The following is a 24,255-nucleotide window of genomic DNA, read 5'->3' as shown; positions in this document are numbered from 1 at the left end:
TGGCCCCTCATCAGAGTCATCGGTCTCCTCAGCCATCTGCACCTGCTGCCAGCTAACCACAACAAGTTGCTTTAAGTTAGCAGATCATATGATTAGGTCGCTGAGAAAACATGAATCTTTGTCACGCTTAAGATATTAAACATAAAGAAATCATGGCAACCTCACATGTGAAATATTGAATCAGTTGATATCATTCTGGAAGAATGATTGTATTTTTGTAGTGGAATCTCCAGCTAGAGTGGGGAAGGTGTGGAGAGACTGGCAAACTTAGATTCTTTGCAGGGCAGAAAGTGATGCAGAGTTGATCTAACACACACGCACGCACACACACACACACACACACACACACACACGAATCTCTGGCTGTTACCAAGAGAATGCAGTCAGTCTGACAAGATTCTTGCAAATAAGTTAACAACTATAAAGAAGCAACTCTGATCAGCTCATGGTGTCATTTTGGTTCTTTGCACCCTGACAATTATTTTTTTTCATTAGATATGGGGACAAGGTAAGATTCCTCACACCTGGATTTTTACCTCCTGTATCACCGGACTTTGTATGTTATGATGCACAGAGAATCCCTTAATTGGGGATTTAAACACACTCTAATTCTGCTATTATTGTTGGAAAAACATAAAAGAAATAGTTAAAATATTTGGAAGAGTGAAAAGTAGTGTTGTCTACCCGAAATAACATATTAAAATATTTTACATAGGTTTATTTGAGTTTTAATCTACCCAGATGAACTTAGCTGATTTTACACATACTGATATTTTTGTAACACTCAGCAAGGTTTTAGTAGAATAGGATAGGCAGATAAATTAAAAAGTACCAGGTTCTATGGGGTTGGATTAGCTTCAATGGCATGTTTAAGTCTGTATGCTAGTCATATGTTGGGCATGCAAGGAACCTAGGAAGTACAGCAAAAGATACTTCATCTCTCTTGCCTAAAGGGCCATCCAAATCTGGAGCTGGCATAGACAATGACTCCTTTCACATGCCAAGTTGATTTCCTACAGATGTTGTCTATTTCCTTTCACTTCCACCAAATACCATTCTCTCAAATGCTCTCCTTCCTTCATATCTTGTTTTTGGGTTTGCTGCCACCCGTTTGCTACTAAAGTGACAAATTGTGTTTGAAGAATAAAAGTATTCATCTTTTGGGAAGGTTAAAGACTGTATAGTCTTTGTGAAGTATTCCAGGAACTGCATAAGGATGTGGCAAAAGACAACATGGATGTGTCAAAGCCAGAAGTAGGTAATCCTGGAGCAAAAATGGATAACACTTGGGAAAAAAACAGATCTTGAAAAAACTTAGATAGGATAAATATGTAAAGTGTGAACATCTGTTAGAAAGCATCTGCTCCATCATATGTGGCAATGCACTTTCCTTTTTTTCAAGATCCATTTTTTAAAATTAATTGCATGCTCCTATCCCTTCTTTCCCAGTCTTAAAATGATGAAATATAATTGCGGTCTAATGAAAACCGGCACCACAGATAGAATGGCAGGAGCTCCATAGAAAGCTTCAAGGGAGACCTGTATTTAAAAATCAGCACCCATGATTTAAAGTTCAATTAAAATAGCAGGACAGGATTTTCTCCAAAATTTAACTCTATTCTACCAAGCTGTGGCAGGAAAAGGCACTGCCACACATGACGGAGCAGAAAAAAGTTTTTTTAATAAAACAAGCCAAGACAAAGGACAACTGTCTGGTTATTTTAAGCAGTACAATGCCTTGTACCAGCTATGTGGTATCTATCCAGATGCTTCCTAACAGATGTTCACACTTTACATATTTATCCTATCTAAGTTTCCAATAGAACAGTTTACTATAATATAGGGTCTAGCTCTTATACTGGTAGATGTATATAAAGAGAATTGGGGGGTTGGGGGGGACAAGCCATTTATTTTTCATGACTTATATAATTATGTTTATGGACACAGAAAAGGATTTTATAAATTCTGCAAGTTATTGGTATCTTTTTAAAAATTTAGATGCAACAATTTTTATTCTAGCCTGAAGATTACCGAAGTTATCATCAATCATCCATCCTACACAATCTGGCTTTCTGAAAGGGTGCCAAGTTTCTGATAAAAATGGTAGATATTTCAGCAGCATAGTCTTGAGAAATATGACTGTAGTGGTATTTTTTGGTCATGGAAAAAGCCTTCAATATTGTACAAATTAAATTTTTAGAGCAGGTGGTGAAAAAAGTTTTATTTCTTGGATTAACACTATTCCTGTGATTCTGCTAGAAACCTTTCTAATCGGATTATTTTCCCTCCATTAAGATTTATTGTGAAACTCATCAAAGTTGTTTCTTATCTCCTCTTATATATAATTTGGCACTGAACCCATTGGCTTGTCTTATTAGACTCTTTTGTGATATTCAAAGCATGCAGATGGCAGAAATGGAGCTGAAGTTATAGCAAATGGCTTCTATATTTTGGGACTTTTTGAAAATTAACAAAGGTTTTTGCCAGGTTTCTGGAAACGTACAGCAATATGATGAATACAGTACAGGATATTCTACAGTCTGGAATCTATTGTTTTTAATCATTTAGTTATGTTTGACTTTTGGTGACTTTATAGGCAAGTGCTCTCCATGCTATCCTGTCAAGCACAGCTTCTTTCAATCTAATATTTTATCAAGAGGACCGAAGGATCCAGAAAACTTTAGGCTTTAAATAAATAAATATTCATAGGAAAAAAAATCCTTCTTGGCAGATTTGAATATTTCAAATTGTTTAACAAACAATTGTTTATTAATCTGGTATTACTCGATCGTTTAAAAATACCTTTCAATTTCTGGTAAAGAGTCAGTGTGAAAGTATTGTGAGTATCATTTCAGAAATGATCTTCTAAGAGGGATATTGAGGAACCTCAGTGGCGCAGTGGTTGGAGTGCAATACTGCAAGCTACTCCTACTGCAATTTGGCAGATCGAATCCCACCAGGCTCAAGATTGTCTCAGCCTTCCAGCCTTCTGAGGTGAGTAAAATGAGGACCCAAATTGTTGGGGGCAATAGGCTGACTCTGTAAACTGCTTCGAGAGGGCTGGAAAGCACTATAAAGTGGTATATAAGTCTTATTGCTATATTGATGTTACTTCTGCTTAAATTTTGTAAATAAAATGATAAATCAATAATTAACACCCTCCCCCCCAGTTATAACTTCTGTATGAATTTTTTAATTATATAATTTGGCATATTTCTTCACTGCTATCTTGTATGGAACTAAATGTTATTGATTATATATGGGCCTTTATTTGGCACATTTGAAATATTGGCCAACACTAGTGTATATAGACACACACATGTATATTTGTGTATGTGTGTGTGTGAGAGAGTGAGTGGGGGGAGGGAGGGAGGGAGAGAGAGCTTTTTTAACAGTGGATTTATCTGGTTCTCCAAAGGGCATATGACAACTTAAGTTTTAGAAATATAGCAAACTGCTTACATAAGAGGCAGTTTATGAATAGAGATTGTTGCATAGAAATGTAGTTACTCTTGTGGACAATCACATTACCTCTGCAGAAAGTAATGTACTCTACAGATATTACAAGAGAAAGTGGGTTTCTTTGAAATGAGATAACTTTTACAAAAACTAAGAATAATATTCCCAGTAACCAGCATAATTTTAGAGATTCAGATATACTATATGCAACTAGTACAGTATCACAATATTATGCAATAAATATATAAAAAGTACAATGACTAGGCTCAATACAATGCAGTATAAAAGATGGATAACAAATACTTTGTAAGCCTTTATCAAGTTCATTTATATGTGATTCTTAATCCCTTTCAGTGTGTTCTCTAATGGAGCCCAACATACCTATTATTCTGTAAGCAACTGACAAATCAAATAAATAAATAAATAAATAAATAAATAAGTCTGGAACATTTCCAAATTGCTGGATGTTTTTATGATCCTCTGGATAATTTTATTTTATACTGTGTACTTCTAATAACTGATGAGATTGATAGTGAAATTGCCCAAATGTGGCCATCCTATCTCCATCATGAGATTATATTTTTCAAACAGTGCAACAGTGGAAGTTAAGAAATGAGTTTCCAGACCTGTTATATCTTTGACTTTTCCACACTGGCAATTCCAGTTGAATAACATTTTGAAATGAAAAAAAAACACCAAACTGTAGCATTTGTCCATTCATTCCCTTTGGTAGTACCATTCATATGAAATACTGATAACGTTTAGTGGCAAAAATGCAACAATAAGAAAATCCAAAAGTGGAGCGACTTATTTCCATTAGGGTCTACTTTCCTTATTCCTGAAGATTGGATATAACACAGGTAGTCCTCAACTTACAACCATTTGTTTAGTCAAAGTTACAATGGGTCAAAGTTACAATGTCACTGAAAAAAGTGACTTATTACCATTTTTCACACTTACAATCTTCGCTGCATTCCCATGGTCACAGGATCAAAATTCGGACACTGGCAACTGGCATGTATTTATGATGGTTGCAATGTCCAGGTGTCATGTGATTGCGTTTTACAACCTTATAACAAGCAAAGTCAATGGGGAAGCAAGATTCACTTCATAACCATGTTACTAACTGCAGTGATTCATTTAACAACTATGGCAAGACAGGTAAGAAAATGGGGCAAAACTCATTTAGCAATCGAAATTTTGGCTTGAGTGTGGTTATAAGTCTAGACTACCTTTTATCAACATCACTTAACAATAGCTCTGTATTTAGCCGAGAACACCTTTGGTCTACAGGCCTCATGAATTTGGTTATGCCTTGCCTTCCCCCCACCACCCCTCTTCTTAGTGAACTCTTATCTGATGAATTTGAAAATTTGCTGGGATTTATTTTTATTTTTTGGAGTGGGATGTCATTTTGGGTGGTACATCACCCAGTGATGGGTTTTGGACTTTTTTTTTTCTCTGTAAGGGCAAATACTGCTATGATACAGTGTGGTGATTGTTTGTGTGTGTGTGTGTGTGTGTAAAACTATATATTTTATAAGCTTTGTATGAAAAGTCTTGATGAAATAGATCATAAGGTTATACAGCTATTCAAACACAATCCATTTTCTGCCATCTTCTTGGGAAAAAGCTATTTTTCAATGGAGTGGAGCTAAATAATTTATACATGTAAAAAGTTGGCTCCCTGACTTGGAGAGGAACAGTAAACTTCAATGCATATATGAGAGTAAGACAAGAAATTCTTACTACTATCACGAAGAAAATTATGATACAATGACCTTCTTTTCAAGTGAATAAAAAAAGAAAAAAAAATGCACAAATGGGTGACTCAGTTGAAAGGAGATTCACTTCTGAAAAATCTGAAAGAAATTCCGTTTCAAAGGACCATAACTGGCACTGCAATTTTAAATGTTATTGCATCTTGAACAAGGCTGGAGAGCGGGGCATGCTGAATGATCTGAGGGGCACTCTGATACTGCTATGAGAAAAGCTAGCCACTTCTGCAAATTCTAAATAGAATGACTAGGGGAAAACTGGAAGTGGGTGGATTAAGACTTCGAAATTGGACTATTTGTAAAAACAAACATGTGGGTTTTTTATGCTGATTTACTAAATTGGCTGCAATATGCTGATGGGAATGATGTAGCCATCAGACTTAACAATGTTGAGGACTTCACAACTTGCTATTATAAATATTATAGGAGGGCATATTCTACTCATCACATTCATGAAAAAGAGGCTGAATTAATGTTTTTTTTTTTTTAATTTTGTGCCTGTGCACAAACATCTACCCTCCCCAACCTTCTGTTCTCTTAGCTGGGAGTGTGTGGATTTATAGTCACAACACATCTGGAGAAATTGCTGATATATTCACTAGGATAGACTACATGGATATCCTTAACCTAAATAGATGGGATTTCTGAATTAACATACTGATTTTAATTTTTTTTTCACAATGAAAGTTTATCTCAGAGATTGCGTCTCTCCAGGATAAGACTCATCATTGAAATGTGAACACTTACAACACAAACATAACTTTTAACAAAGTACCAAAGTATGTTTCCCAATAATATTTAAACATATTTACAAAAGATCATCAAAACTAGAATGCTTTTCTACTAATGGTAATTAGAATGTGTACTTTCATAAACAGGGAAAATGATATATTTGCTCAAATAAAAATACATTGGAAGAGCTGATGCTACAAAGTGCTCATGTGTTGGAAGAAAGTTCTAACATAATACTAGAGGTGCTTTTCCATTAACCCTTATCATCAGGAGGGGAAATAACACTCAGCTTTTAATCTCTGTAAACTGCATCAAGCAAGTGACACTTTATCCAAGAATTAGAACATTAAAGCATAGACAGCATAGATTGGGACATTTGAATCTAAGGGAGAGATGGAGAGAATACATTCTGACACGGAATTGGTACCAGCGTGATCTAAATTCGAAGGTTAAGCTTCAATATTGACAGGCACTTAGAAACAGATATATTTTAATAATCAGTCCCAAACAGTAATTTTTACTATTCCATAGTAATGAACTGTTTTGTTTTTCCGATTCATTAGCTAAAATAAATGTCACTTTAGGACACTGAAGGATACGTGACATTTGGGGTATGTGTGGGCATATTTGGCATTATTAAAAAGCATTCATGATCAGATTGAAAGGGGTAGAAGGATGACTACATGAAACTGGTAATTGTGGTGGTACACAATTAAGCTCCCACTACTCTTTTTTTCCCAGACATGAGGAAGATAAAAGGCATGATGAGCGGAAAGCACATTCAAAGAGGCAGGGAAACAAACAGCTGAAAATGTGGATAACGATAGAGGGACTAGTACTGTATGTACTCTGAAAGCAGTAACAATAACGATAAAGAGACAAAGAGAGGTAGGCAAATGTAACTTTTCCCTTCTATACAAATAATTAGAGAAAACAGTTCCACTAATATAAAAAGGAGAGGGAAAACTTCCAAACAAAGCTAGAAGGTTATAGAAACCTACCCGCTTAACTATCTCCAGGCATTCTATGTTGGGACTAAGTTACTGCTCTACTCTCTTTGTAGAAAAAAATATGTGATACAATTTCATCTGTTAATTTGGACAGAATAACGCTTTTTAAAATAAGTGGGAAGGGCATGGCAGGTTATATTTAATCAAGAATCCTACTACCTCAATGATGGAAATGGGACCTTCGTTTGATTTGGGGCAAGATACGGCAATTAAAAAAAAATCTTAATGAAAATCTATCAATGTATTCCACAGTTACATATTTGAGGGGAGGGGAACCATCACTGCTTATAATCAGCCAAGGATAAAAGCACTTCTCACAAGAATCCCTGACACATTCAAGGATGAATTTCTATCTTGTCTCACCCACCAGTTTTTTTACCCTGATGGGTAGAAAAAGCTAGTTTGGTACTAGTTTGGAGAATATTGGTTCTTCCATAATGATCCAATGGTATTTATCTTTTTACTAATTTGAACAATGCCAATCTAGATTACTTCAATGTACAGCAAAAATAAGTTTGCAAGAAACTAACACTGCATCTGTAAAGAAAAAAACTGAAAAATAACATATCAGAAATAGAAAATATTTTCTCATTTTGTAAGAGAAGATGACGGGCCCTTGGCTCTCTGCCAAACAAGGAATCAATAGACACAGACTGCCCAGTATTAGTCAAAGATACTAAAACATTTGGTATGAAATGGAATTTCAGAGCTTTCAAAGGAAAAGAATAGAAATATATTCCATTCATTAAAGTCTTCTTAATTTTAAAATCACATTACTTGCAGCACTCCAACCATTCATTTTTTTAATTTATTTTTTGTTATCAAAGACAATGTCCAGAAACAGTACTAAAGAATCAGTTCATGGCATAGTTTTACAAAAATTTCTACCAGACAATTATTGTATAGTTGGATGTATTTTTTAATTAATGATGAAGTAAATTAATCAATGAAATTGCTAGCAAAAATCCTGTAAAGAAATATGTATTCTGATTGTTTAAATCTGTTGGTTGGAGCATGTTGAGTGGTCATAACAACATTAGTGAAAGGCAAGCATAATTCTTGCCCATCAGGAGAATGAGACATGGCTCTTCTAAAATGTCACTGATCTTTCAGAAAGAGGCACCATATTTTATATTCTGCACATACAAAATTTGCTCATGTCACTTAAATTACATAATGCAGCAGTGTTAAAAGTCTTATAGTTTATTAATGGCAAAGAACTGAGCCCAAAATTCATATATGATTCATGGGAGGGACATATTCTCAGAAAGACAAAGAGTATAAAACAATAGTTCCTGTTGAATGTGTTTCAGTGTGCAGTGTGCATATAACAAAGTTCAAACAGTGCCCTATCAAATTGTTCCATGCTGTGTATCCAGTCTGAACAGTAAAAGGCTTTCCTTTTAACCATATGTTAAAATGCAAAATCACATTCTACAAAAGTCAACAATATGGTTGGTTGTAATAGTTCAAAGTAAAAGTTGCTATGAATTATTTTGCTTGCCTTTATTTGTCAGCCTCTTCATATATGGGATACTTGACTGTCTCAATTTTCTCTTTTACTTTATAGGAAGGGTATAAACCTGTTCTCCCTAATTTTCTATTGATGCCTTTGGAATAGCCATCCCAGTGGTTTCCAGCAACACCAATTATATCTCCAGGTTCCATAGGAATTTCATCAGCAGTTTGAGGATGATGAGCATAAACTGCAATCTGGTTGTGGGCATTCTGTCCCCCAAAATAATAAATATCATCCAAAGAATGAAAATAGGCAGATGCATCAGGATGTAATGTCTGCATGATTTCATAAGCAACTCGACAAACCTAGAAAAATAAAGAGAAAATATTAACAGGTTTGTATTATTTAGTATCTGCCCATTGATTAAACATAACTAAAATAAACATATATTAGACTTTGCTTCCTAACACATATTCAATAATGGAATGGAATGCAACTCTCCTTACTCTTTTACAGGTGGTCGCTGACTTGCAACTGTTTATTTAGTGACCATTTGAAGAATGGCACTGGAAAAAGCAACTTAGGACTGTTTTTTATGCCTATGACTGTTGCAGCAGCCCCATGGGCATATGGTCAAAATTTGGATGCTCAACAACTGGTATGTATTTATGATGGTCACAGTGCCCTGAGGTCATGTGATCACCTATTGCAACCTTAAGACGAGCAATGGGGAAACCAGATTCATTAACAACCATGTTGTTAACAACTGCAATGCACTTAACAACTGTGGCAAGAAAAGTGGGGCAAAATTCACTTAACAATTGTCTTGTTTAGCAATGGAAACTTTGGGCTCAATTGCAGTCAAGGACTATCTGTACTATATTTTATAATGTACAAAATTCAAACAATTCCAATCCTGAAAAGGTCATCTAATGTGTCTTCTCTATCAGTTACTATTTTAGGTGATACTGTTTGACTGTTTCCATTCTACTTGTTAATGGTTTGGGGGTCTGCAAAATGTGATATGAATGCACAAAATATAAAGCATCAGTATCACATCTTATTTTTTTTAGAAAGTTTTCCTTGTCATAATCCATCTCTAATTTATTAAGAACAGATGTTTTCCCACAAATAGTAATGATTACATTTTTAGTGATGACTTAAGTCATAGTGCTCTACACTTTAGAGGCTGATATAGCTCCCTACTTATTTTTTTTTTATAATTCTTCAAAACCCTGCTACAACAAAATTAGCGCATATTCTTCATTAAACCCTTCAGAGTGTTAAAGTAGCCTACAGAATCTTTATCACATGGTTATATTGGATCAAGTTCAGATTTTGAATGGACCTTTGTCAACTCCTAAGAATTGACTCAAGGGACCATGACTTCTGCTCCTTGTACCTGAGATCTTGTAGGACAGGTATATTTTCAGTAACTCCAAAGCTGCCAGGATGACGTGCAAGACAAATGGTTCTATATAGCTTCCACTTGAATATACTCAGTAAAGGGGAGTCCATTATTTCACAGCATAACTGCTGGCTCCACTGCTGAGCTACTCTATAAGGAAACTTTTTAAGTATTTAATTGAAATCTGTTTTCCTGTAACTTAAATGAATAATTATTCTGTCATGCACCCTGAAATGAGACAGAACATGTCTTGACATCCTATGTAAATTCTTCAGATTTTTGAAGGGTTCTATCAAATTACATCAACACCTAAGCTCAATTGTGTTTTTTCATGACTAAACTTCCTTCAATCTTTCTTCGTAGGGCTGAGTTCCAATTTCTCCTAATCCTGTTTTAAATAATATAATCTCATTTGTGGTGATTGGGAGGAAAAAGATGACTATTCTCACCACAGCATTATTAATGTTATTAATATTAGTTGAAAAGCATCTCTGCATTTAGTATTTTATAAAATAAAAGAGGAAGTGCAAAGAATACAATTTGGATTATGAATTTGGGGGTGCCTTTTATACCTTTCCATTCCATTTCAAAACAGATTTGTAACTGTTCTGTAGATAAAAATCAATAGTTGATGACGATGCTTCAGAATATATTCCTTTTAAGAACAAAATCAATGAATTGTTTGGTAATATGGTAGTTTTATTTAATATACTTGATATCCAGGATTGGTGAACACAATGTTTCTAGTATATCATCCATTGTATTCAATAAAGGAAACACTTCTATGTTGTTATCATCTAGAGTTGGATAATACACTTTTAAGAGACACATAATCCATTAATAAAATCATGTCTTTAGTACTTCAGATTCAAAAGCAAAATGTGCTTCACAATCCAAATGTAATACTTGACTGTAGCTCCCTTTACCAGATTCATGGAGTGTGCAATCTCAGAGAAATATATATTTGCTTTTAAGAAACTGTAGCCAGATAGTACATTCATGGTCCGAAGCATATTTTTGCCCTTGATTCTGAAAACCAATGATAATATCTAAAAGCCTCTAAACTAGTAGCCATTACAAAACTATTAGTCATTTTGCAGCAATACTGCAAATATAAAATGCACTAAGAAATATTTCATTTTAGAGGTCCCCGCATATGAAAGTGTTATAAAAATATTAGAATTTGCAGAGATGGATAGATTAACACTTAAAAGAAAAGGAAGAAACAGAATACTTCCTAACATGGGACTTGTTTTATCAATGGTTAACTAATAGAAATAGAGGTTAGAAATTAAAAAGACTAAAAAGATAATTAATTATATATGGACAATTTTTCACTATGAATAAGTTAACTGTTTTATTACTATGTGATTATTATTGATATCTACATATGATTACCATTATGATTATTGTTGTATTCTTACCAGTGGTGGGATTCAAAAAGTTTCACCACTGGTTTGGTGGGCATGGCTTGGTGGATGCGCTTTGCACGTGCACACACTTTGTATTCACATGCGCGCCAAATATGCACTTTGCACAGGTGCAGAGGCATTTGCGCAGGCACAGAGGTGTTCCAACTCACCTCCTGCAAGCTTGCACTCTCCCAGTCGCTTCAGCAGATGCCGCGCGGCACTCTTCTGTGCCGCGCAAAGCAGCTGCACTTCAAAAGCAGAAGATAAAGGTGAGTATGGGAGCCCGGGCGGGCAGGTGGGCCCAACAGCAGAGCGGGGGAGAGAACCGGTTTGGTTTCCACTGCTCATCGCTGCTACTGGCGGAACCAGGCCGAACCGGTAGCATATCACCAGTGATTCTTGTTCAAAATCAATTGTATCCAGCACATTGCTCAGAGAGAGAGAGTTTTTTATGTATATTAAGAAAACACACACACACACACACACACACACACACACATATAGAGAGAGAAATATTTCATTTTGTTTGTCCTAAGCTACAGCAAAATAACAGTTTTACTGATGCTAAAATATTAAAATTTTACTTTCCAATTTCTATGATTAGTTGCAAAAAGAACCTTTTAATTGTTTTACATTTATTTGCAAAGGATGTTTTCTTGTTAATTTTTACACAGCATGTTTAAAATACTGATTTATTGGTAATTCTATCAGGTATTATTAATTTAAAACTATCTTGTAAAATAGTTTTGCTATGGATTTCCAATTTGCCTCAAGTTTTGGAACAGGAATTAGCTTACCTGTGAAGAAAAAGTGCACACAAGGAAGTCTGCCTGAGACAAGAAGTGTATATCCAAAATAACACCCCGCAGAGAGTTTTCAGTGTATCGGTTATGAAGACCTGCTGACCATGATATGGAATTGTCACTTATGAATTCATAGTTTGGATATCTGAAAAAAATGTATCACAACATCATGCTTTTGTTTTCTTTAGGGAACAGTGCAGTATCTCTGCACAATTTATCAAGTAACTCTGAATTCTTGTTTGGAACTGACACTTAGGAATAATAAGGAAGACCACATAGTTTACTGGTATAACTTTTACTAGAAAATGGAAAACTGGCTGTATTTCGTCAGAAGTAAAAAACTACTTGTATCTGCAGCTTTTTATACCATCAATCTTGTCAGCTTTTTATACCACCAATCATGTTACCTTTCTGCTGAAAGAGGTAACTATAGCTGTAATATGCATATTAGATGTACTTGTCATTTACCAGCAAGGAAACAATAACATGGATGAGGGGGAAAAACCCTGAAATTAAATCCAGAAACGGAAAAGCCTTTGATCAACAGGAAACTGGATGCAGGCACTGCAACTAAATGTGTTCTTTATAGGTTTGCCCTTCCTCCATAAGGATACTGGGAAGAAAGGAGACTTCTAAAGTTGAAAACTATGCTTTGTCAACTGCTATAAGGAGAGAATGCAAAGATTAATCCCCAAGAAATTGAGTAGAAATATGAAACCCAGTAATTAACAGTCAGACTGCTCAGATGAACTTATTGTGGAAGAAAGTATCGGAAGATAAGCCTCCTCAAACTAAAAGAAAATAGTATAATTCATCCCAATGGCTTCCTTCCAAACAGAAAGTAAAACTGTAATAATGTCCAAATATGGATTAATTGGAAATTGCAGTCAGAATGTAGCAGATTGTTCTGCTAAGTAGTGTAAGAACAGAAAAAGGACTAGTTAATTCAGCTCTCTAGCATTATATCCTAGTTCCTAATATTTTCTCAGCAGTTTTCATCTTGAGCAGCCACCAGAGTTTCTTACATTGGCATCTAAGAATAAATGGTTGTTTTTTTATTCTTCTTGAATAGGAACCATTAAGCAGGAAATCAGGGCTATAAAATCTGATTTTTCCTTACAAGTTTAATGTGTAACTGAAAATCACTAAGTGATTTACATTGTGATGCATCAATTGAAGTTAGAGAGTGATGGGTGACAATGGTTTTTATAAGTGTGATTGAGATAGAGATAGGATTCCAGCAGAAATTAAACATAATGAACTGGATTGAGAAAAACAAATAAATTTTTCATGCCAGGGAAAATGTATTCTTGTGGTCCAATCCTTCAGTGGAAAAACTTTACACCATGGGAGCAAGAACATTATGTGGAGGAAATCTGTAATGTAAATAATGATATTTTCTCTACCCTCAAACCTAACCCCCCAAAAAGTTTGGATGTGATTTCAAATAATGTTGCAATAAATTTAGTGAAATTTGGAAAAGTCTTGAAACAAGACAGTAACATTAAATAAGCCATATTGTTTAAATATGGATCTGCATCACATAAAACCACATTTGCAGCAATTGTGAACCAGGATGCCTTACTTGGATTTTGCCTCTTGCAATAGCGAAGGATCATCCGTAGCCAAATAGACTCGCTTTTTGTCAATATGGTTTCTCCGGGAAAGAAGTTGAAAACGTTCTTCAACATGTATCATGTATTCTTCAATTGGATGAAATGCTGCTTCTGTTCCCACTTTGTCTGTTCTACGGACGTGAATACTGGAAAATAACAGGAAACTTGGCATTTCTTTTACACAAGTCTTATTAATTCAAAACAAAGAGTCTGTGACAATTAAGGACCCTCTCCTGTAAGAGTCAGGAGGCCCCTAAGCTTTAGAGTACTGCCAAAACTTCCTTCAACCAGAAAGAGGTGAGTAACAACTCAATCTAGATTACTCCTTTTGAGAGAATAAAATTCCATAGACTGTTCTATGTATGGAATCTGCATGTATCTGCATTTTTTTTAAAAAAAGAGAAATATCGCAAATGTTCATGTTAAGAAAATGTATTTTTTTCATCTCTTAGGATGGTAAAAGTTCTTTCTAAGATAAAAGGCAGATGAATGCAAGTACAATTGCTTTCATCTGCCTTTTATCTTAGAATGAACATTATGTCAGACAGTTTATACCAAACAAATGGAAATATTAGAAAGTGAGAAAAATTTTAGTTATGCACACTTAAATTAGAAATATAATTGAAATGTGTAAGTTTCAAAAGCTCTTTACTCTCACTGCAATATCAGAACTGAAAACATGAGAACCCCAATTAAAAGTTGTAGCAACGTTTCAGCAGAATCTCATCTGCCATCATACAGATGAGTATAATACACAAGAGATGGATTGTACTGTAATATGTTATTATACATCTGAATGGGGTATTGAGATTTCACATCTTTTCACATCTTAATAAGGTAGTGACTTCGTGTTTATTTGCGGCTTGGATGGCACAGGGAAAGCAACGTTTCGGCAGAATCTCATCTGCCATCATACAGAAGCCTGATGAGTATAATACACAAGAGATGGATTGTACTGTAATATGTTATTATACATCTGAATGGGGTATTGAGATTTCACATCTTAATAAGGTAGTGACTTCGTGTTTATTTGTGGTTCGGATGGCCCAGGGAAAGAAACTATTTGTTAGTCTAGTGGTGTGGGATTTTATTGACCTAAAATGCCATCCAGACGGCAGCAGGTCAAAAAGATAATTGCCAGGGTGTGAGGGGTCTTCTATAATGGCCTTGATTCTGCTTTGGCAGCGGAACCTGGCTAAGTCTTCCAGGGAGGGCAGAGGATAACCAATGATCTTTTGAGCTGTGTTTATCACCCTCTGTACAGTTTTCCTGTCCTCAACTGTGGAGCCTACATACCACATACCCAGACAATATGTCAGAGTGCTCTCCACAGAGGCTTTATAAAAAGCCAGCAACAGCTTCTTATCCAGATTGTTCTTCCTGAGAACCCTCAGGAAGTGCAGCCGCTGCTGAGCCTTCTTCACTATGGCCTTGGTGTTAGGGGACCAGGAGATATCAGCTGAAATATGGATGCCAAGGAATCTGATCATAGGGACAGTTTCCACTCGTTCTCCGTTGATGATGAGTGGGGCGTGGTCCTGTCCATGTTTCCTGAAGTCCATAATCAGTTCTTTGGTTTTATTCAGTGACAGATTGTTCTGTGAACACCAGATAGACAGGTTCTCTACTTCTGCCCTATATGCTGGTTATCCTCTCCCGAGATGAGACCAATCATGGTCGTGTCGTCCGCAAACTTTATGATGGTGTTTGTTGTGTGGCTTGGTGAGCAGTCAAAGGTGTACAAGGTAGATCAATTGCTATAGCTTATAAGGCTATTTTGACTTTTTTTAAAAACAAATATTTTAAATTTATTTATTAGATTTATATGCAGCTCAGCTCATCCATAGGTAACTCTATTTCAATTATGTTGAAAATGACATCTCTTTTTACAAGTGGAAGAGAAAATGTAGCAGTTTAAGGATATATTTCACAGAAAATTTAGTGGAATCAAGAAAATTAAAGAAATATTCAATCTAGGGATTATAGGCATTTACTTATGAGCTGAAACATAAACCATTCAAAATATACGATTTATAAAAAATAATGCAGTTTCCTTTATTTGATAATGATTTAGATCGTAAACAACAGCCTACAGTTCTAAAAAAATGGGGATCAAATAGAAATTTCAAAAATCCAATTCACAGTTCTTAAATGATTAAACTGACCACAGTCTAGATCTGTCAACCAGCACAAATATTGATAAGTAGGTGCTTCCAGTAACTAAGATCATATGGTTCTGCTAATTTGTATACCATTTCTAAGAAAACCATTTAAAAACAAAAATTAAACACTTGAATGTTGCTGAAAATTATTTCTTAAATAATTTGAAAGGCCAATAATTCATTGCCTATACTATCAGAAAGCCATACAATATAATTATCTTATCTTTTAAACACTTTTTTCTGAATTTATTAAAAGGATTAATTATCATTTATTATAAAACCTAAATGAAGCTTCCATTGTCAGAGGTATCGTACTTCTGAATTAAACATGAACAGGGCAGGACCCTCATCCTGTATAGTGAGCTTGAAATTTAAAAAATGCTTTAAGACTGCTTTCTTTATTCCCAAATAGCATTGATATGAAAAAGAAAATACTGAAATAAGGTAAATTTGAAGGAAATTATGTTTTCTTAAAAGTAAATCCTACACATTTCAATGGGACTAAACATGAATGGGTTTATGATAGTCTTAATAATCTAATAAAACACTTACCCAACAATTGGATGTTTAAAACCAAGTTTTCTTGTGGTTTCTTCTATCTCTTTTTCTAATAAAGGCTGTGGACGAATCAAGTATTTGACAAACTGTGAGACCCACCATACTGGAGGATCCCCATGGACACGAATGAGTCTATCAGCCAGATCTTCTGGAATCGCCAGTGGCAAATATGGAGGCCGTGGATGTAGACTGTCAACTATGGGCAATTCTATAACTTGAACATTTTTGTCATTCATTTCACCTGAAAAAGATATGGTTATGATCAAATATTTCAGAAATAGTGATTTTACAAACTGCATTAAAATATAGAAAATACATTGTTTTTTAAATATCATTTGTAGCTTTCTGACAGAGTGAGTATCCATTTCAATGACTGTCCTGAATGCAGCAACTGCACAAATTCAAGAGTTGCCAATAGACTAGACAGAAATTTTACATTAGGTATGTCTAACCCAGAGTCCTAGACAGCTAGTAATGAGCCCCCCAAGATAATACCATTATTTTAAAATAAAGAAAGTTTGACTATTATATACATTAACCATATTATGTATTTTATATGCATCCAATACAATTCCTCTTCGCTCATTATGGCCCAGGCAAGTCAAAAGGTTGGACAACCATACTTTAGATTCATTTGCAAGAAATACCATGGATTGATAAAAATGAATTGCCATAGTCACTAATTTACTTCTGCCCACTACAGGTAGTCCTCAACTTACCACCAATGATGGTTTGGAATTACAACAGCACTGGAAAAGTGACTTTTAACTCACTTTTAAATTTACAAATCTCGTACCACCACCATGGTCACATGATTATAATTTGAGCGCTTGGCAAGCAGCTTGCATTTATGACCAGTTGCAACACCCTGCAGTCACCTGATTGAGATCTGCAACCTATGCAGGAAGCTTATGACAAACAAAGTCAATGGGGGAACCCAGATTCATTAACAACCATGTGATTTACTTAATGACCATGGTAAAAATTATCATAAAATCAGGCCTGGTCACATGATGATTTGCTTAATGACTGCATTGCTTAGCAAACAAAATTCCAGTCCCAGTTCTGGTTGTACATAAAGTATTAAAATGCATAAAATATGTATAGAATATTTAGTTAGGAAAAAGCTAAAGCTTGTAACAACACAACTTGAATTATGTACCTAAATTCTAGTATTTGTTGGTAAAACTTTCCTAACATATACCAGTATATGCTGTTATTTTTTCATCAAACAGAGCATCAGTTATTCTAGCTTTTGCAAAGTTTGAGCGCTTAAATAAGCAAGCCTCATGATACCTCAATAAAGCTAGGGATTTGTAACCAAAATTATATTTAGAGATAATAGGGAGTCTTTCTTCAATTTATATTTCCCCCAAAGTTTCCCAGTTACTAATTTTCCCCCAAGATATGTTGTTGTTGTTGTTGTTACTGCTGCTGTTATTATTACACTTCCAGAAAGGGTATGCGTGTGTGAAATAAGAAACAAAATAGAAAGGAATTGAGGAGTAAAGATAATAGACATTCTCAGCATTTTTCCCATTCTCTTCTCAATTTATATATAGGCTATATATAGAGAGGCATTATAAATGAATTGACTGATGTAGTTCCTTCCATCCCCTTTGTTTCTATCATATATAAAATTTGCTAAATGCAAAGGATTTTACTAAATTAGGATCAAAGACCCCAAAAGTTAAATACAGATTTAAAGTAAAAGTTTAATCTCCCTTCCTTCCCAAAAGCATTGACAAAAATGGTTTGTCAATAGTTTTTATCCCCCACAATGTTTTGATGTTTTGATTTGGTAATCCGGTTCATAGCCCTGGGATTTCTTGCTAGATTCCAATTCAAGTATAATTCAGGTGTGCATCTGTTTAGTTTTTCAAGATCATTCAAGGTCAGCTGGATACTGTAAATGGTTCTGACCAGGCTTAAAAAATAATAAAATCAATGAGGCTTAAATTAGACATGATTCACTTGATGTTAGTGCTATTTCAGCAGGATTAATCCCATATCAAACTGAATATACTTGCTCTTATCTTAAGTAAAGCATCCATTTAATGTTGTAATTTTAATTAAAACACATGGAAAATCAAAGCACTTCTCAATTCATACATGCATTTTTAAAAGGAGAAAACAGAACTGTCACAATGAGGAGAAATATAATTAAAGCAACCTCACTTCTTCAATTCCAGTTTGGATTATAATAGGAACCGTCCTTCTTAACCTGTAAACTATTATTTCTCCAAATTTACTTGATAATCTGAACACATATTCTTTATCTAGAAGGTTCAATATTGCTGATGCTTAGAGGCTGCAATGGTCTATAATATCATCATCATCACCATCTGGAAACAGATATTCTGAGAAACTGTATTCCCAAACTATGAGCAACATTTTTGCTTCATTTCCTGAAAGGGGGGGAGTTAAGGAATGAAATAAATACTTTAAACCTTTTATGCTTACAGAGACTTTTTCAAACCAAAAGCGATAACTAACCCTTGAGCAGTATGCCAAAAGCTACATTCCAAAAGATAGGCAGGATGATATCAACTAAATTTGATAGAATTTAATATAAATTGCATATTAAATTTGGTTAAATAAAATTTAATATTATTTCTTTTTGTATTTTTCTCTTCTGTCACATTTTAAAGTACACAGTTGAAGCAATGTCTGGAGGACCACACCAAAGCCTTTTAGCAGCCACAGGTAACTGCAGAGCCTTAGACTAATTGTCCATGGCACAGGATGAAATTGAGGGATTGGGAGAAGAATCTGGTCCTTACTTACTTTCTGTTAATTTGCAATTTTTTCATCCATAACTTATTGTTCTGCCCTCAGTTCTTTGTAGAATAGATTAACCTCCTCTTCTCTGTGATAGCCCCTCAAATATCGGAAGACTACTATCATGTCACCCCCAGGGGTGGGATTCTACAGGTTTGGACTGGATCAAGCGAATCCCTTGTTCCCATGTTCAGCTCGCTCCGAACCAGTTCGCTGCGACAAGGAGTGGGCCCGCCTGCCCGCCCCTGCTCTTTCCTGTGCTTTATGCCTTGGTTTAGAGCACAGCTGATTCACGTTGGCCACGCCTAAATTGTTTTCTTCCAGAGGCTGCAGTTGAAGATAAGTATGGGCTTGCCTTTTTGAAATGTGGAGCACACGATCACTGAACCGGTTGTTATACCGCTGAAATCCCTGGTCACCCCGTCCCTTCTTTTCATTGGACCAGACATATCCAGGTCCTATGACTGTTCATTGTATGGTTTAGCCTCTAGTTCTCTTATTATCTATGTTGCTCTTCTCTGCACCCTTTTTAGAATCTCAACATCTTTTTTGTATTGTGGTGACCAACACTATACTATAAATGCAATATTCCAAATGTGGTCTTACCAAAGCAGTATAAAGCAGTACTAACACTTCACAGTGATACTATCCCTCTGTTGATGCAGCCCAGTATTGTTTTGGCTTTTTTGGAAGTTGCAGTACATTGCTGGCTCATATTTAAGTGATCATCAATTAGGACTCAAGATCCCTCTCACAATTACTGCTGTTGAGCCATGTACCATCTATGTTATATCTTTACATTTGGTTTTTCTTACCTAAGTGCAACACTTTACTTTTCTCACCACTGAATTGCATTTTGTTGAATAGGGCCCAGTGTTCAGGTATGTCAAGATCCTTCTGAATCTTGAGCCGATCTTCTGAAGTGTTGGCTATTCCCGCACTTTGGTGTTGTTTGCAAAGAGTTCCTCTTAGTGTCTAAAGCAGGCTAAAAGTCACTGTCCCCCACTTTTATGCTTGGTGCCTTAATTACTACACTAAAAAGGATCTCATATACACAATCTACATTTTTAAAGATCAAAGTTAATTGGATAGCAATATTCCTGTGTATCAAGCTAAAAAAATTCAAGAATGTCTGAAAAATTAGAATAGTTGGAACATGTGATCCTACAGTGAGATTTTTAAAAAATGAAGTCATCTTGACTACTGATATTTTATCAATTATTTACTCAATATTGCTAATTATCATGAAGCAGTAGATTTCAGTAGATTCACAAATCTGTCATATACTTTTGTAGTAAAGACAGATGCAAAATTTTCATACTGTCTGTCTATAATTTCTGTATCATTCTTGAGCATTCCTTTAACTCCTTTACTGTCTAATTGCACACCCATATCTCCAGCTAGTTTTCTACTTTGAATAATTTTAAGTTATTATTATTTTCCTTTACAGGCTTTTTTTTTGGCCATATACTCCTCAAATTCCTTATTTGCATTTATTATCATCATCATAGGCTTTTCCAGTCTGTGTCTGCGGATTTAATTGACTTATTCCTTCACTGTGGAATATATGGTAGCTTTTAAACTGTTCCAAGGTACAGATATTTGGGGCATGTAGAAATTTACTTTCTTCATCATACCCTGAGCATGAATATAACTAATTTATGTAAGGATAACTAAAATCCTCTATTATTAAAATATACTTTTCATTCAAAACCAGTACTCTTAATTCCTCCATTTTGGTTTGGAAACTTTTTGAACTGTCATTGACTGATTTCACGCTTTAATTATAGAGAGAATGGATTCTTTTTTCCTCATTCCAAATCTTTTTCAGATCGATGACAATCTGAAGCAAATTAACAACACGTACCAAGAATAAACATTCAGAGGATGCTCTTTTATTCAAGCATTTTAATACTCTTGGATAAACTTTTTGGCATTGTATAATGCTTTCCTATGTTCAAAGAACTTTTCATATCATACAAAATTGTTTTGGATCAATCATATTCCTATGTTGCAGCTATTGTTTTTTTTAAACTAATAGAAAAAATAATTAAAATCTATCAAGCAATATTTCTGTCCTACATCTCAATTTCCATTGTGCAAAAATTCACTGGTGCAGAATGCTTTGAAGTAAAATGTACTAAATTCATTCCCCGTGCCTGGTAGTTTTATGATATTCCATTTTAGAAAAAAAGTACTATTTGAGATATTCATCTGCAAAGTTTATATTTATTATCAGCCAAATATCTTCACAGAAATGCTTCTGACGTTATGTAAATTCTTAACCCATATTTGGGTTACGAATTACAAATATGTCTCCAAACATTTCATCTCAGCATACAACCACAGTAGTGCAAAATAAAAAGTCTACTTAAGAGATGGTCTATTCCACATAGTCAAAAGCAATATAGAATATATAAAAGAAAATACAGTCATTTTTTAACCTCTGGCATGTATATTCGTGACAATCATATAAATAGGATTTATGGGCATATATACTGCTTCTCTACTGAAAAACTTCAATGCAGCCAGCAATAATATTAGTATGAATATATTGTCACGGGTCACTTAAAATTGTTAAGTATAAATCATTTACAAGACATCATTCCATGATGTGTTTAAAAAAATAATATTTTCACACTTCGTGCAAACTATCCCAAAATCAAAATCTACAGGAGAATAATCAAAGTTGCAAAGCCAACTTTACAAATCATTTCCTTTCCTCCCTTTTCCAGAATATAAAATAAAAATAACCAAATGTTGTCAATGTCCTGGCATAAAAATGCTAAAAACCCAAAGATATAACAACATACTTAAGCAGAACTATTTTTAATTCCATACAAACTCAAAGGTTACTTTCTTCTATAGTTACTCAAGAGAAAAAAATTTACAGCTGAATGAGAGGTGAAATTATTATCACTCTTTTAAAATGAAGCAGACTGGTTAGCCTAAGTAAAGGAAAAGCACACTGTAGTATCAGAAGTATTTTTCTAGATTGTTTCTGGAGTCCCTTGGAAAAGCACAGGGGAACTGAAGCTTCAAGAAAGTGACAAATTTTATTTTTATTGTACATACTGTTTGGCATAGCTCTTGAAATGCTTTTGAAAATGACTATGGCATACAATTTAAATGTATGAACAAATTACATAGACAAGATTTGTTCAAGACGTTTTACAGAGACCCCCAAAGTCCCTGCAGACTAGCCCTAATAGTACCACTGATTTTCCAACTATATTCATTTCGAGTTGTTGAAATGTACCTGGTATTTGAACAGGTACTTGATACTTGAGATACATTTCAAGTACAGGTACTTTGTACGTTGCTGAAAAAGTGACATTCTGTAACTAGATACGCCAGAGACAGAAAGAATTGTCAACTTTCTTTCCCACGTGTTATTTTTGCTCTAAAAAGTAATATTCCTCCCCTGTTTTATTATTATTGGGGACTATCTAAAGTTATTTACTAAGATATACTACTAATACTTTACTTGGCAAAATTAAAAAACAAATGGCATGTTATCAGTTTTAATAGGGACCATAAATTCTGACATGAATATAAAGTAGTGCAAATGTAACTCTCACTAATAGATAAATATTGCATTTTAACAACCTTAACTGGCACACATTGTGTATTCTCACTATAGAAATTTTAGCATGGGTCTCAAAACACAGTTATTACACCAGCTGTTTTATCATTAGACAACAGAATCATTTTGACACGATTGATACTTCTTGACATTTCTTTCAAGAAATAATCTGAACTAAAGGTAGATAATGTCAAATAGAAAAAAATCATAAGGTTCAGTTATTTTTCTAAAAACAGAAAAAAGGCTATTGAAGAGCAAGTATTATTGGCAATTATTTTAACAGAATTTAATCCATTTTTCTCAAAAATATATAGTGATTGAATGGGTTACTTGCATATTCATGAATGGTTAGTTGCATATAAATAGAAAAACACCACCATCAATGACAACGCTAAATCCACCTAATTCAGAAATAAAGCTCTTAATTATTTTCAAAATGGGTAAGTATATAAATTGTTTTTGCCATTGTAAGTTTTGAACATATTAAAATAATTACTAATCATAATTAATTAAAGTCTTCCAACAAGGAACTTTCAACTGATGAACATGAAGGTAGACACACAAACTTTAATTATATTCTGGTTAGCAGAAACAGTTTAGTAACTCTTATTTAATGTTCCCACTTCAGTTATTACAATTACAAGGTAAATCATAAAGAATATAAATACCAAACATATTTTAATTGTCTTGAAAGGTGGGTGGGTTTTTTTTTTGCTTTCTATATATCTATTAGAATGACTCATTTCTTTGCATAGTAACTTTGCACAGAGGAAATCAACAGTCTGATAAAGACCATGGGGCTATTTGGACAGAAAATATCCAATCACTAGGTGTCAACAAAAAAATGCAGGAATCTCCAATTCTTCTACTGCTTATCTCTATTCTTCCAGCTCGTATGTGAAAGCCCTAATATTTGCCACATTGATGATTAGGCATAATAAAATCTACCCTACTTTCTGGTTACCAGTTTTGAGCCATACTCCTTCACGTTTATGAATGGAAAACACTTTATTGGGAGAGTGTAAGAAAATATTTAGTAATATTCCTTCAGATATCACTAATGCTATAAACAATAGGCTTTGCTCCAGATATCCATCCACCTATTAGGACAGCTAGAAACTTGTTGGATAACAACTCAATCTGCTTCATGCTTGGATGCAAGAATGGTCTTTTATTGCTCCCCCACACTGTCACAGCATTCCCTGCTTTGCAGGATTCAATCTAACCCATAAAACCTGGTCACTTTTCAATAGAATTAGGACTCAACATGGCAGGTATGCTAGTCTCCTCCATAAATGGGGAAATCTTTCCCCTTCAAAATGTAGTTGTAGTGCTCCAAAGTGCAACATACTGTGGAACAGTGCCCTTTGAGTGCATATCAGGGAAACCCCAGAGAGTTTCTGGATGCAATTCCATCATGTATTGTCGATATAAATAGTTTATCATTGAATTTGTAAATACAGTAAATAGTTTCATATTTGCTCATTGAGA

The 24,255-nt window shown here is 34.6% G+C and overlaps 1 protein-coding gene across 50 annotated transcripts in view; it reads right to left on the bottom strand.

Annotated features, from left to right (window-relative positions):
• Nucleotides 1-7,773: 7,773 nt before the first annotated feature.
• Nucleotides 7,774-24,255, bottom strand: part of FUT8 (fucosyltransferase 8) — an 88,088-nt gene continuing 71,606 nt past the window's right edge. For all 50 annotated transcript variants that reach the window (XM_087921599.1, XM_087921622.1, XM_087921627.1 and 47 more), the window contains 4 exons: nucleotides 16,392-16,638; nucleotides 13,647-13,823; nucleotides 12,056-12,206; nucleotides 7,774-8,803 (listed from right to left, as the gene is read on the bottom strand). In XM_087921599.1, the coding sequence (XP_087777725.1) occupies nucleotides 8,486-8,803; nucleotides 12,056-12,206; nucleotides 13,647-13,823; nucleotides 16,392-16,638 (893 nt within the window). In that variant the 3' untranslated portion in view covers nucleotides 7,774-8,485. The remainder of the gene's footprint in view (nucleotides 8,804-12,055; nucleotides 12,207-13,646; nucleotides 13,824-16,391; nucleotides 16,639-24,255) is intronic.

The sequence above is a fragment of the Pseudonaja textilis genome, chromosome 1 (genome assembly GCF_049901715.1).
Source record: "Pseudonaja textilis isolate UNSWEBS1 chromosome 1, rPseTex1.2, whole genome shotgun sequence".
NCBI classification, from domain to species: Eukaryota; Metazoa; Chordata; class Lepidosauria; order Squamata; family Elapidae; genus Pseudonaja; species Pseudonaja textilis.
The sequence above is the reverse complement of the archived record's forward strand: the minus strand, read 5'-3'. Positions and strand labels throughout refer to the sequence as shown.